Source organism: Hypanus sabinus, chromosome 13 (assembly GCF_030144855.1).
Source record: "Hypanus sabinus isolate sHypSab1 chromosome 13, sHypSab1.hap1, whole genome shotgun sequence".
Taxonomy (NCBI): domain Eukaryota; kingdom Metazoa; phylum Chordata; class Chondrichthyes; order Myliobatiformes; family Dasyatidae; genus Hypanus; species Hypanus sabinus.
The window spans coordinates 51,791,670-51,804,962 of NC_082718.1; the positions used below are offsets into that span (position 1 = coordinate 51,791,670).

Sequence of the window (13,293 nt, forward strand, 5' to 3'; positions counted from 1 at the left end):
AGGGTGGTGAATCTGTGGGATTCACAGATGGCTGTGGAGGCCAAGACATTGGGTATATTTAAAGTGGAGATTGATAGATTTGAACAGTAAGGGCCTCAAAGATTAAGGGGAGAAGGCAGAGGAATGGGGTTGAGACGGATAGTAAGCCATGATGGAATGGTAGAACCAACTCTATGGGCTGAATGTTTTACTATCTAGGAGTGGAAATAGTGAAAGAGGCTGGGGGGGGTGACAGCTGGAGGCAACAAAGGGCTGCAAGTGATGAATCAAATAGGAATTAAGAGAGTGGTTTGGGCAGATGAGCACAATAGGGAGAGGGGATGATTAGATGGAGGAGAACAAACACAGTGATGGTGGGTGTAGGGGAAGAGACAGAAAGAAACAGAGAGAGGGCTGTTTACTTCTAATTGGAGAATTCAATGTTTAAGTTGTCCGCTTGAGACTGCCTAGGCAGAATGTGAGTTTTTTGTTATACAGAGTGGTGAATGAATGTTGTGCTCTTCCAGGGATGGTGGTAGAGGCAGATAATTAGGGGAATTTTAATTAGGATAATTAGAAAAGCACATGGACAGTAGGAAAAAGCAGAGGGCTAAATGTGAAGGAAGGGTTACATCAGGGTTTCTCAACTAGGGTTCCACCAGAGATCGTGATTAAAAGAAAATAAACATTGCGATGCTAGCGCTCACGGTGGCGGGCACTGCCCAAGCAGCCCTGTTATCAATCTTCGAGGTCTCAGCCCAGTAACGCAATGTGTAGTAGAACAGTGTTTGAGTCCATTCTTGGTTTTTGACGTGAGACAGGGGAGGCTGTTGATAATTGGTGAGAGCTGTATTGCACAGAGGGGAGGACAGCAGGCTGATAATTGGTGAATGCATGGAGGCGAGGATGGTAGGCTGATGAAGAGCGTCAAGTGTGTTTTCTGAGCATTAAATGGAATCAGCTAACTTGGGCTGTGGTGTTAGCCTCTCCCTCCTGAATACCTTGCCCAACCTCTCCTAACATGTTGCTGACTGACTTAAGGGAGTGAAAAAAACTAGCAGTAAGATAGAAAATTTATTATGTTTGCCTTATCAGTCCTCAAAATTTATGAAAGAGAAAGAAAGAGTAATTTCTAGAAAGGTAAGCTAATTATCTGTTTTTTTTTTCAAGGAAGGTTGGCTAAAAATTTATTCTCTACTTGAGGGCATTGATAATTATTTTTTGATTATTGTATCTGCAATTTATTGATCACGGTAACATACCATGAGCTGTAGATATAATAACTTTTACACAGGGAATCCCTGAGATTCCCTGAGATTTCAAGGGTTCCTCTAGGACAAAAAAGTTGAGAAAGGCTGGGTTAGGTTGATCTTAGAGTGGGTTAAAGATGGTCGCAACATCATGGACCAAATGGCCTTTACTGTTGTGTAATGTTCTATTTTACTATAGTTTGAACTTGACCTCCTCACCCAGACAGTGGAGAAGGTCGGGACAGGCATGTTGATGTGGGAAAGTGGAGGGGAATTAAACTGGCTTGCAACCAGGAACTCCAGAAGGCCAGGTCTCCAGCAAAGTGGTGGCCTCATCTGCACTTCATTATGTTTGATGAAATAGGGCTGACATTTTTTATTCTTTGAGTCATCACTGAATTAGCTAACTGTTTCCTCTTTGGTTCCATCCCAAATTTGAATGCCAGACTTTGTGGTGAATCTGCCATTGCTGGGTGTGGTGGAGGTGTAGTGGTCGAGTTATTCACAGTTCTGAACTAACACTGGGTCCTGAATTCAAAGGTCCTGAATTTAAATTGTGAACAACTTGGAAAATTAAACCATCGTTGCTTACGTGAGTTTTTAATATAAAAGTGACAACTACTGCAAATCTAAAATCAAAGCAAAATGTGCTGGAAGCATTCATCAGTTCAGGCAGGATCTGTGAGAAGAGTAAGAGCTAATACTTCAATCAATCATTGGAACTCACAATACTTTTTGTAAAATACACACAAAATGCTGGAGGAACTCAGCAAGTCAGGCAACTTCTATGGGAAGTAATAAACAGTGGATATTTCGGGCCAATACCCTTCATCATGACTGGTCTTCGCCCAAAAAGTCAGTTCTTTATTCTCCATACATGCAGCCCGACTTACTGAGTTCCTCCAGCATTTTTTGTTGCTCAAGGTTTTCAGTGACTGCAGAATCTGTTTATACTTTGTGTAAATTAGTTTCTCCATTCATTGAAGTAACTTCCAATGTTGTCCAGAAAAAGAGACTGTGAAACTATTTAGTTGAAAGAAGGCCATTTGGTGCAACATGCCTGTTAAACTGTGATGGATGCAGCAGTGCTGGACCGTGTACATCACATAGGAAGTTACCAACCAACACTGAGCCTTGTCAACAGGTAAGCAATTAGGTTTTACTGTATGAAAAATCAAATGAGACAATTAAAAGAGCTCATAAAAGGGTTTCACTGAACAGGAAAACTGAAGAAGAGCCTCTTCTCGAAACATCAACTTGTTACTCTTTTCCATATATACTGCCTGGCCTGCTGAGTTCCTCCAGCATTTTGTGTGCGTTGCTTAAGAAAACTCTGGGTATGTTTTCTTCCTACACTTAACTGAAGAAGTAACATTTTAAATCCGAATGTAAGTCTGCCACCTAAGATTCCCTTCAATCATAACTCTCCATTTAATGCACTAATATTCAACATGCACAGTGGAAACTCGGGATAGGCTATATTCATAGTAACACTCAGCACCATGTTTATCTGAACAGGAGCAATGTCTTTGCTGGGTTAATCCTTTAATCAAAGGTAAAATCAATTTTCACATCAGTGCCTGTGTATGGCTACTCTAGTTCAGCTACTTGTCAAAGGTAACCCCTAGGATATTGATATGTTGATAATCCCAACGAATGGCAGGGAATGATAGATGGGGATTCTTTCTTTTTGAATAAAGCCATTGGCCAGCAATTGTGGGTCACCAATATTATTTTCCACCTAACAGCTGAGGGCTGGATGTTTTAACCACTCCGGTAGTTACACACTTCATGATGCATTTCTCCACAACACGGACTCCATGCAAGTCCCACACCCCTCAGCCAGCTCTTCACCTCATTCCATTCTGCTTCCTTTATTTTTCCTTCACTTGCCTTTTGAAACATAATTCTGGAGTTTGCTCTGCTATTTCTGAGAGGATCATCTCAGTACAAGCTGCCAGAGGAAGTGGCCGAGGGCATTTAAGAGGCATTGGAATAGGTAGGTCACTGAAGGGAAGGGGTTTGGAGGATTATGGGCTGAGCACAGTCAACTAGGATTAGCAGGGAGGATGCTGTAACTGTCATAGACCAGTTGGGCCACAGGGCCTGTTTTTGTGGTGTATTACTTTACAACTCTATGACTACCTGTGTTCTGGTGACCATTTGCAAAAATAAATCAAATAACTTTACAGTAATTTAGAGCCTTTTAAAGAAATGAATGACAATGAATCTCCAGTCTGGACCATCACATTGGTTTTCCTGTTCTCATTTGTAACTTGTGGTGCCCTCTAGCTCCTGACTCATATGGTCATGGAAATAGTTCATCTTTGAGGTAAGAATGCCTCTTTCTGATCTCTTTCAATATCCTATCTACTGATCAAGAGAAACAAGATCTGTTCTAATTTTATTTATTGAGTCTTGGATGTAGGGATGGGATTAGCTCAGTGGAGTAGCTAGTACAGCCACTGCCTCATAATTGGGACAATCCTCACCGCCTGCACTATCTGTGTGGACTTGGCAAAGTGAAGTCTGACTGCACGTGCTTCCTCGCATGTTCTGTTTCCTCCCATATCCCAGAGGTGTGCAATGTGGCAAACAATTGGCTACTGTAAATGGCCCTAGTGTAGGTGACATGGTAAAACCTGGGGCAATTGATTGGAATGTGGGGAGTATAAACTGGGCTATGTGTAAATGGAGTCTGACATCTATGGCTGTCTTGATGGGCCAAAGCCTGTTTCTGATCTCTGAATCCATTGTGGACATTGATTGTCCATCCAAATAGACCATGAATGGAAGAGGCATTCGAGAGCCAAGTACATAGCAGGCCTGGGGCCAATTAAAGGCTTGGTAAACAGGGCACATTTCCTTCCATGAATGGTATTAATTAACCAGGAGTTTTTCAAAATGGCTTCTGTTACTATAAAAAGTTTAAATCTCCAGATTAAATCTAATGCATTGGATTTAAATTCCTCAGATACTGCAGTGGGATTTGTAAACCCAAAATCTGGCTGTTAAACCAATAATTTAACCAGACTTAAATGCAATTGTTATTTTTTTGTGAATGTTGCCTATGAATAGTTACACCAGCTTTTTTCCCTGCATTTCCAGTTTACCTGGACTCTTCAAGGCATTTCATAAAAGTGAATGATGTTCTATGTGGAAATGAATGATTGGTGCTTCGAAATAAATACCTTTGTTGTAAGTTTATCAGGATTCGAACTGGCCTTGGAATCTGCGGCTGGACAAGCTAAATTGTCATCCTCATCCACTCCATTCTCTTCAATTGTTTCCTCACTCTCACTGTTCGTGTCCAGCGTCCATTGTTTCATCATTTCCAACACATTTTTGGGTCTTTCCTTATTACTCACATCTCCCTGAAAACAACATAAGTTAAACTGTACCAGATCCTCTTTTCATAGAACGTAGAACAGTAGAGCACAGTACAGGCCCTTCAGCCCACAATGTGGTGCAGACTTGTATAAATCTATCCTACGATTAATTTATCCCATCCCTCCTACACAGCCCATAAACGTCCAATTTTCTTATATACATGTGACTTTTTAAAACCTTTTAAATGCTCTTATCGGATCAGCCTCCACCCCCACTCAGGCTGTGCATTCCAAGCATCCACAACTCTGTGTGTAAACAATAAAACTACCTTTGACATAGAACCATAGAACATTACAGCACAGAAACAGGCCTTTTGGCCCTTCCCGGCTGTGCCCAACCATTTTTCTGTCTAGTCCCACTGACCTGCACCTGGACCATATCCCTCCATACACCTCTCATCCACGTACCTGTCCAAGTTTTTCCTAAATGTTAAAAGTGAGCACGCATTTACCACTTCATCTGGCAGCTCATTCCGCACTCCCACCACTCTCTGTGTGAAAAAGCCCCAGCCCCCCCATGTTCCCTTTAAATTTTTCCCCTTTCACCCCTAACCTATGTCCTCTGGTTTTTTTCTCCGCTAACCTCAGTGGAAAAAGCCTGCTTGCATTCACTCTATCTATATCCCTTATAATTTTGTATACCTCTATCAAATCTCCTCTTAATTTTCTACATCCTAAAGAATACAGTCCAAACCTATTCAATTTTCCCTTGTAACTCAGATTCTCCAGAACATGCAACATCCTTGTAAATTTTCTCACCACTCTTTCAACCCTGCTTACAATTTTCCTGTAGGTGGGTGGCTAAAACTGCACGCAGTACTCCCAATTTCGGCTTCACCAACGTCTTATGCAACTTTAACATAACATCCCATCTTCTGTACTCAATACATTGATCTATGAAGGCCAACGAGCCAAAAGCTTTCTTTACCATCCTTGATGCAATTTGGAATGGAGGTGGTGAAGGCAAAGAAAGTGAAAGCAGTCAGCAGGTTGATCAAAGCCCATCTTGTTTGTTTGTGTAAATTTTCATCTAAAGTACATTCAGTTTTTTACAGATTACCCAAATCTTTGATATTATTAGAAATATAAAATTTGCCAATATGTTTGCTTAAATATTGGACTGCATGAGTGCTCTCAGGGATAGTTGACTGTAAATTTGTTCCACTATTGTGCATTGAAGTGGCTAGTAGTCCAGAATGAAGAGTCCTCCTTTCCTCTGCACTCACCCTGTCAATCACCACCCGATTCACTCCTGACCTGTGTTTTAATTTTCTATCCACATCCACTTTGACAAAATGGATCGAATTTTATCATGAAAAATTCAGATATTTCTTTGAACAGTGTTTCACACAGAGCTCCAGCTCTTTGTTAAAATGTTTGTTGTATGCTCTTCTGTACTCTGTAAAAGAACTGTGTGAGCTTTTGAGACGGCTGCACCTTTCAAAAAGATCAGGGCTGATCGTGTGCCTCAGGTCCACTCTCCAATTCCCATCGCCAGCTGTCTGCACAGAGGTGTTCCTCCTTAATTCATATTGAAATATCTGAATACCCTGAAACCTTTGCCTCCACGACTAAACACGTGAGATCACAATCTCTAGACCTCTCTCCTCTCAATGCCTTGCCTGCTCTAATGAGGACCACTTAACAGTTTTTTTTAACTTTCTATTCTATTTAGAGACACAGTATGATAACAGGCCCTTCAGCCCGACAAGCCTGTGCTGTCCAATTACACCCATGTGATCATTTAACCTACTAAATCATGAAATATAGGAGCAGAATTAGGCCATTTGACCCATCGAGTCTACTCCACCATTTTGTCATGGCTGATACAATTTTCCTCAGCCCCAATCTCATGCCTTCTCCCTGTATCCCTTCATGCCCTGACCAATCAAGAATCTATCAGCCTCTGCCTTAAATATACATAAAGACTTGGCCTCCAATGTGGCAAAGAATTCCATAGATTCTCCTCATCTCTGTTCTAAAAGGACACCCCTCTACTTTGAGTCTGTGCCCTCTGGTCTTAGACTCTCCCACCATAGGAAACATCCTCACCACATCCACCCTATCAAGGTCTTTCACTATTTGATTGTTTAATGAGATTTCCTCTCATTCTTCTGAATTTGAGTGAGTACAGGCCCAGAGCCATCATACGCTTTTCATGTGACAAGCTATTCTATCCTGGAATCATTTTTGTGAACCTCCTTTGAACCCTCTCCAGTTTCAGCACATCCTTTCTAAGAGAAGGGCCCCACAACTGCTCACAATACTACAAGTAAGGCCTCATCAATGATTTATAAAGTCTCCACTTTACATCTTTGCTTTTATATTCTAGTCCTCTTGAAACGATTGCTAAGATTACATTTGCCTTCCTCTCCATTGACTCAACCTGCAAAATAACTTTTAAGTAATCCTGCACAAGAACTTCCAACTCCCTTTGTGCCTCAGTATTTTGTACTTTTTCTGCATTTAGAAAATAGTCAACCCTTATATTTCTTCTACCAAAGTGCATGACCATACACCTCCTGACACCGTATTCCATCTGCCATTTCTTTGCCCATTCTACTAATCTCTCTAAGTCCTTCTGTAGCCTCTCTACTTCCTCAAAACTACTTGCACCTCCACCTATCTTCATATTGTCTACAAACTTTGCAACAAAGTCATCAATCCCTCATCCAAATCATTGGCATGTAACATAAAAAGAATTGATCCCAACACAAACCCCTGTGGAACACCACTAGTTACCAGCAGCCAGCCAGAAAATGCTCCCTTAATTCCCAGTCTTTGCCTCCTGCAATTTAGCCATTGTTTTATCCCTGTTAGAATCTTTCCTGCACTACCATGGGCTCATAGCTTGTTAGGCAGCCTCATGTGGCACCATGTCAAAGGCCTTCTGAAATCCATACACAAGGTCAACTGATTCTCCTTTGCCCATCCTGCTTATTATTTCTTCAAAGAGGTTCAACAGATTTGAGGAAACGTTGCTGACTTCATTTTATCACGTGTCCCCCAAGTACCCCGAGACCTCCTCCTCAATAATCAACTCCAACATCTTCCCAGCCACTGTCAGACTAACTGGCCTATAGTTTCCTTTCCTCTGCCTCTGTCTCTTCTTGAAGAGTGGAGTAACATTTGCAAATTTCCAGTCTTCATGAACCACTCCAGAATCTAGTGATTCTTGTAATATCATTACTAATGCCTCTACAATCTCTTCAGCCACCTCTTTCAGAACCTTGAGGTGTACACCATCTAGTCCAGAAGACCTATCTACCTTCAGACCTCTCAGTTTCTCATGAGCCTTCACTCTAGTAATGGTAACTTCATACACTTCATGAGCCCAGATACCTGGAGCTTCCACCATGCTGCCTCTGTTTTCCACAATGAAGGCTGATTGAAAATATGTACTCAGTTCATCCCCCGTTTCCTTGTTCCCCATTACAACCTCTCCAGCATCGTTTTCTGTTGATCTGATATCCACTCACCCCTCTTTTACATTTTATGTATCTAAAGAAATTTTTGGTATCCTCTTTAAAATTATTGGGTAGCTTACTTTTGTATTCCATCTTCACCTTCTTAATGACTATTTTAGTTGCCTTCTGTTGGCTTTTAAAACCTTCCCAATCCTGTAATTTCTCACTTTTTTTTTAATCTATTATATTCCGTCTCTTTAGTTTTTATGTTGGCTTTGACTTCTCTTGTTAGCCATGGTTCTGTCATCTTGCCTTTAGAATACTTCTTCCTTGTCGGGATGTACATATCCTGTGCCTTCTTACTTGTTCCACTCGTTGCTGCTCTGCCGTCATTCCTGCCAGTGTTCTTTTCCAGTCAATTCTGACCTGCTCCTCTCTCATGCCTCTGTAATTTCCTTTACTCCACTCTAGTACTGATACATCTGACTTTAGTTTCTCTTTCTCAAATTTCAAGATGAATTTGATCATCTTATAATCACTTGCCCCTAATTGTTGTTTTACCTCATGGTCTCTAAAAGATTCTGGTTCATTGCACAACACCCACTCCAGAACAGCTGATCCCCAGTGGGCTCAACCACGAGCTGCTCTAAAAAGCCATGTCAGAAGCATTCTAGAAAATTACTTGCTTCGAATCCAACACCAGTCTGATTTTCCAATCTACCTGCACATAGAAATTTCCCATCACTATTGTAACATTGCCCTTTTAGCATGCATTTTCTATCTCCTGCTGTAATTTGTAAACCATATCCTTACTACTGTTTGGGGTATGTTTACAACCCCCATCAAGGCTTTTTTACCCTTGCAGTTCCTCGGTTCTAGCTACAATGATTCAACACCTTCTGACCCTACGACAATTCTTTCTAATAATTTGATCTGATTTTTTAACAACAGAGCAAAACCGCATCCTCTGCCTTCCATTGAACCAAAGAACACTACAGCACAGTACAGGCCCTTCAGCCCTCCCATGTTGTGCCCACCCATATAAACCTTAAAAAAAGTACTAAACCCACAGTACCCCATAACCCTCCAATTTTCTTTCATCCATGTGCCTATCCAAGAGGCTCTTAAATACCCCTAATGTTTTAGCCTCCACCACCATCATTCCAGTCATTCCAGGCATTCACAACCCTCTGTATAAAAAACTTACCCCTGATATCTCCCCTAAACTTCCCTCCATTAATTTTGTACATATGCCCTCTGGTGTTTGCTATTGGTGCCCTGGGAAACAGGTACTGACTATTCACCCTATCTATGCCTCTCATAATCTTGTATACCTCTATCAAGTCCCCTCTCATTCTTCTACACTCCAAAGAGGAAAGTCCCAGCTCTGCTAACCTTGCTTCATATGACTTGTTCTCCAATCCAGGCAACATCCTGGCAAATCTCCTCTGCACCCTCTCCATAGCTTCCACATCCTTCCTATAATGAGGTGACCAGAAATGAACATAATACTCTATGTGCGGTCTCACCAGAGATTTGTAGAGTTGCAACATGGCCTCTCTACTCTTGAACTCAGTCCCCCTGTTAATGAAGCCTAGCATTCCATAGGCTTTCTTAACTACCCTATCAACCTGTACAGCGACCTTGAGGGATGAATGGATTTGAAACCCAAGGTCCCTTTGTTCATCCACACTCTTAAGTAACTGACCATTAATCCTGTACTCAGTCTTCTGGTTTGTCCTTCCAAAATGCATCACCTCACACTTGTCCGGGTTGAACTCCATCTGCCATTTTTCTGCCTAACTCTGCAGCCTGCCTATATCCTCTTGTAACCTTCGACCACCTACAGCTCCATCCACAACTCCTCCAATCTTCATGTCATCCGCAAACTTACTCACCCATCCTTCCACCTCTACATCCAGGTCATTTATAAAAATCACAAATAGCAGGGATCCCAGGACAGATCCCTGAAGCACTCCACTAGCCACCGACCTCCTGGCAGAATACCTTCCTTCCACAACTACCCTCTGGTTTCTTCAGTTAAGCCAATTTTTTATCCAAACAGCCAAGGTTTCACTTATCCCATGCCTCATGACTTTCTGGATGAGTCTCTCATGAGGGACCTTGTCAAATGCTTTGCTAAAGTCCATGTAGACCACATCCACTGCCCTACCCTCATCAATTTCTTTTGTTACCTCTTCAAAAAACTCAATCAGGCTCGTGAGGCACGATCTTCCCTTCACAAAGCCATGTTGACTATCTATGAGTAGACTATACTTCTCCAAATGCTGGTAGATTCTATACTTAAGCATCCTTTCCAGTAGTTTGCATACCACCGATGTAAGACTCACCGGTCTATAGTTCTCAGATTTCTCCCTATTACCTTTTTTAAACAAGGGAGCTACATTTGCCATTTTCCAGTCCTCCGGCACTTACCCTGCAGCCAAAAAGGATTCAAAGATCATAGCTAATGCTCCTGCGATCTCCTCTCTCAATTCCCACAACAACCTGGGGTGTATCATATCCGGTCCTGGGGATTTATCAATCTTAATGTTTTTAAGAAGATCCAGCACTTCTTCTTCCTTCATCTCCACATTGTCCAGCACACAGGCCTTCTCTACTTTGACCTCATCCTGATCAAGATCCTTTTCACTTGTGAATACTGAAGCAAAGTATTCATTTAAGACCTCCCCAATCTCCTCTGCTTCCAGGCACATGTTGCCCTCTTTATCCTTTAGCGGTCCCACCTTCGTTCTCATCATCCTCCTATTCTTCACATACGCATAGAACGCCTTGGGGTTCTCCTTAATTCTACATGCCAAGGTCTTCTCATGCCCCCTTCGAGCTCTCCTAAGTCCTTTCTTTAGCTCCTTCCTGGCTGCCCTATATTTCTCATAAGCCCCTCCTACTTCCTGCTTCTTATATCTAACATATGCTTCCTTTTTCCTCTTGACGAGTTGCCTCACATGTTTTGTCAGCCACGATTCCCTTTTCCTATCATTTTTTCCTTGCCTCAGTGGGACAAACCTATCCTGAACCCAGCACATGTGGTCCCTAAACTTCTCCCACATTACTTCTGTGCATCATTTGTTTGAACATCTGTTTCCAATTTACTCTTGCTAGTTCCTGCCTCATCCCTTCAGTGTTAGCCCTTCCCCAGTTAAGCACTTTACCATTTCATCTGACTTTATCCCTTTCCATAGCTATGCTGAAGCTAAGGGAGTTGTGGTCACTCTCACCAAAATGCTCCCCCACCAAGAGGTCTGTCACCTGACCAGGTTCATTACCCAGAACTAGATCCAGTATAGCCTCTCCTCTCATCGGCCGGTCCACATACTGTGTCAGGAATCCTTCTTGAACACACCTGACAAATTCACCCCCATCTGTCCTCCTTGCACTCAGGAGGTGCCAGTCAATATGAGGGAAGTTGAAATCACCCATAACTACTACCCTGTATTTCCTGCAACATTCTAAAATCTGCCTACTTATCGGCTCCTCGCTGTCCCGAGGGCTATTTGGGGGCCTATAGACTACTCCCAGCACAGCAATTGATCCCTTCCTATTTCTGACTTCCACCCAGACTGACTCTGTGGACACTCCTTCTGCAGCGTCCTCCCTTTCTATAGTTGTGGTACTATCCCTGACCAGCAATGCTACTCCCACCTCCCCTTTTCTACCACCTATCCTATTCCTTTTCAAACACCTGAACCCCGGGACCTGCATCACCCTATCCTTCCATTCCTCCAACCAAGTTTCAGTAACAGCCACAGCATTGTAGTTCCATGTATTAATCCATGCTCTAAGTTTATCCTCCTTGTTCCTAATACTCCTAGCATTGAAATAGACATATTTCAACCCCTCTAACTGGCTATAATCATGTTCTGTCCCCTGCATGTCCTTCCTCATCAACTCAGAACTCTTAGCATCATGCCCTTGTCCTTCTACCTGAATCCCTGCACTCACATTCTGATTCCCACCCCCCTGCCAAACTAGTTTAAACCCTCCCCAACAGCTCTATCAAACCTGCCCACCAGGATATTGGTCCCCCGGGATTCAAGTGCAACCCGTCCTTTTTGTACAGGTCCCACCTGCCCCAAAAGAGGTCCCAATGATCCAGAAATCTGAATCCCTGACCCTGCTCCAATCCCTCAGACAAGCATTTATCCTCCACCTCATTCTATTCCTATTCTCACTGTCGCGTGGCACAGGCATTAATCTCTAGATTACTACCTTTGAGGTCCTGCATTTCAACTTCCTTCCTAACTCCCTGTAGTCTTCTTTCAGGACCTCTTCCCTTTTCCTACCTATGTCATTGGTACCAATATGTACCAAGACCTTTGGCTGTTCTCCCTCCCACTGCAGGATATCTTGGACGCGATCAGAAATATCCCAGACCCTGGCACCTGGGAGGCAAACTACCATCCGAGTTTCTTTCCTGCATCGACAGAATCGCCTGTCCGACCCCCTAAATATAGAGTCCCCTATCACTGCTGCCATCCTCTTCCTTTCCCTACCCTTCTGAGCCACAGGGCCAGACCCTGTGCCAGAGGTGCGGCCACTGTTGCTTCCCCCAGGTAGGCTGTCCCCTCCCCAACTCAACCAGGAGTACTTATTGTCAAGGGGTACAGTCACGGGGGTACTCTCTAGTACCTGACTCTTTCCCTTCCCTCTCCTGACTGTGACCCACTTGTCTGTCTCCCGTGGCCCCAGTGTGATCGCCTGCCTGTAACTCCTCTCTATCACCTCCTCACTCTCCCTGACCAGACGAAGGTCATCGAGCTGCAGCTCCAGTTCCCTAACACGGTCCCTTAGGGGTTGCATCTCGATGCACCAGGTGCAGATGTGGCCGTCCAGGATGCCGGGGGACTCCAGGACCTCCCACATCTGACACCAACCATAGAAAACTGGCCCCACACACATACTACCTCCTTTTGCAATCAACAACTGCCTCACCTCGTCCCGTTACCGCCGAAGCCTGTGGAGCCAAAGCCCTCTCACTCCGCTGCCCGCTCCCAATGCTGCCTGTTGGATATGGCTGCCTTCTTTTTAAACTGTTTGTGCTCAACTGGCTGACGTCACACGCCTGTGCAGTCTGGCCTCTCTCTTCCCCCGAGAACTCAAAATGTCTTCCTGCTGGAAATCCTTTGGTGCTCTCCCGCTGCCTTCTTGTTCCGAATCAAACCTTCCTGCCTGTCCTTTCGATACAATGTGCATTCTTGAACATTAAGCTTCCAGCTATAATCTTCCTTCAGCCTTAATTCAGTGAAA

The 13,293-nt window shown here is 43.3% G+C and overlaps 1 protein-coding gene across 4 annotated transcripts in view; it reads right to left on the reverse strand.

Moving 5' to 3' along the window:
- The window catches only part of LOC132403863 (serine/threonine-protein kinase 33-like), a 126,580-nt gene that overhangs the window by 1,583 nt on the left and 111,704 nt on the right, over positions 1–13,293 (reverse strand). For all 4 annotated transcript variants that reach the window (XM_059987615.1, XM_059987614.1, XM_059987613.1 and 1 more), the window contains one exon: positions 4,421–4,603. In XM_059987615.1, coding sequence (XP_059843598.1) covers positions 4,421–4,603 — 183 coding nt within the window. The remainder of the gene's footprint in view (positions 1–4,420; positions 4,604–13,293) is intronic.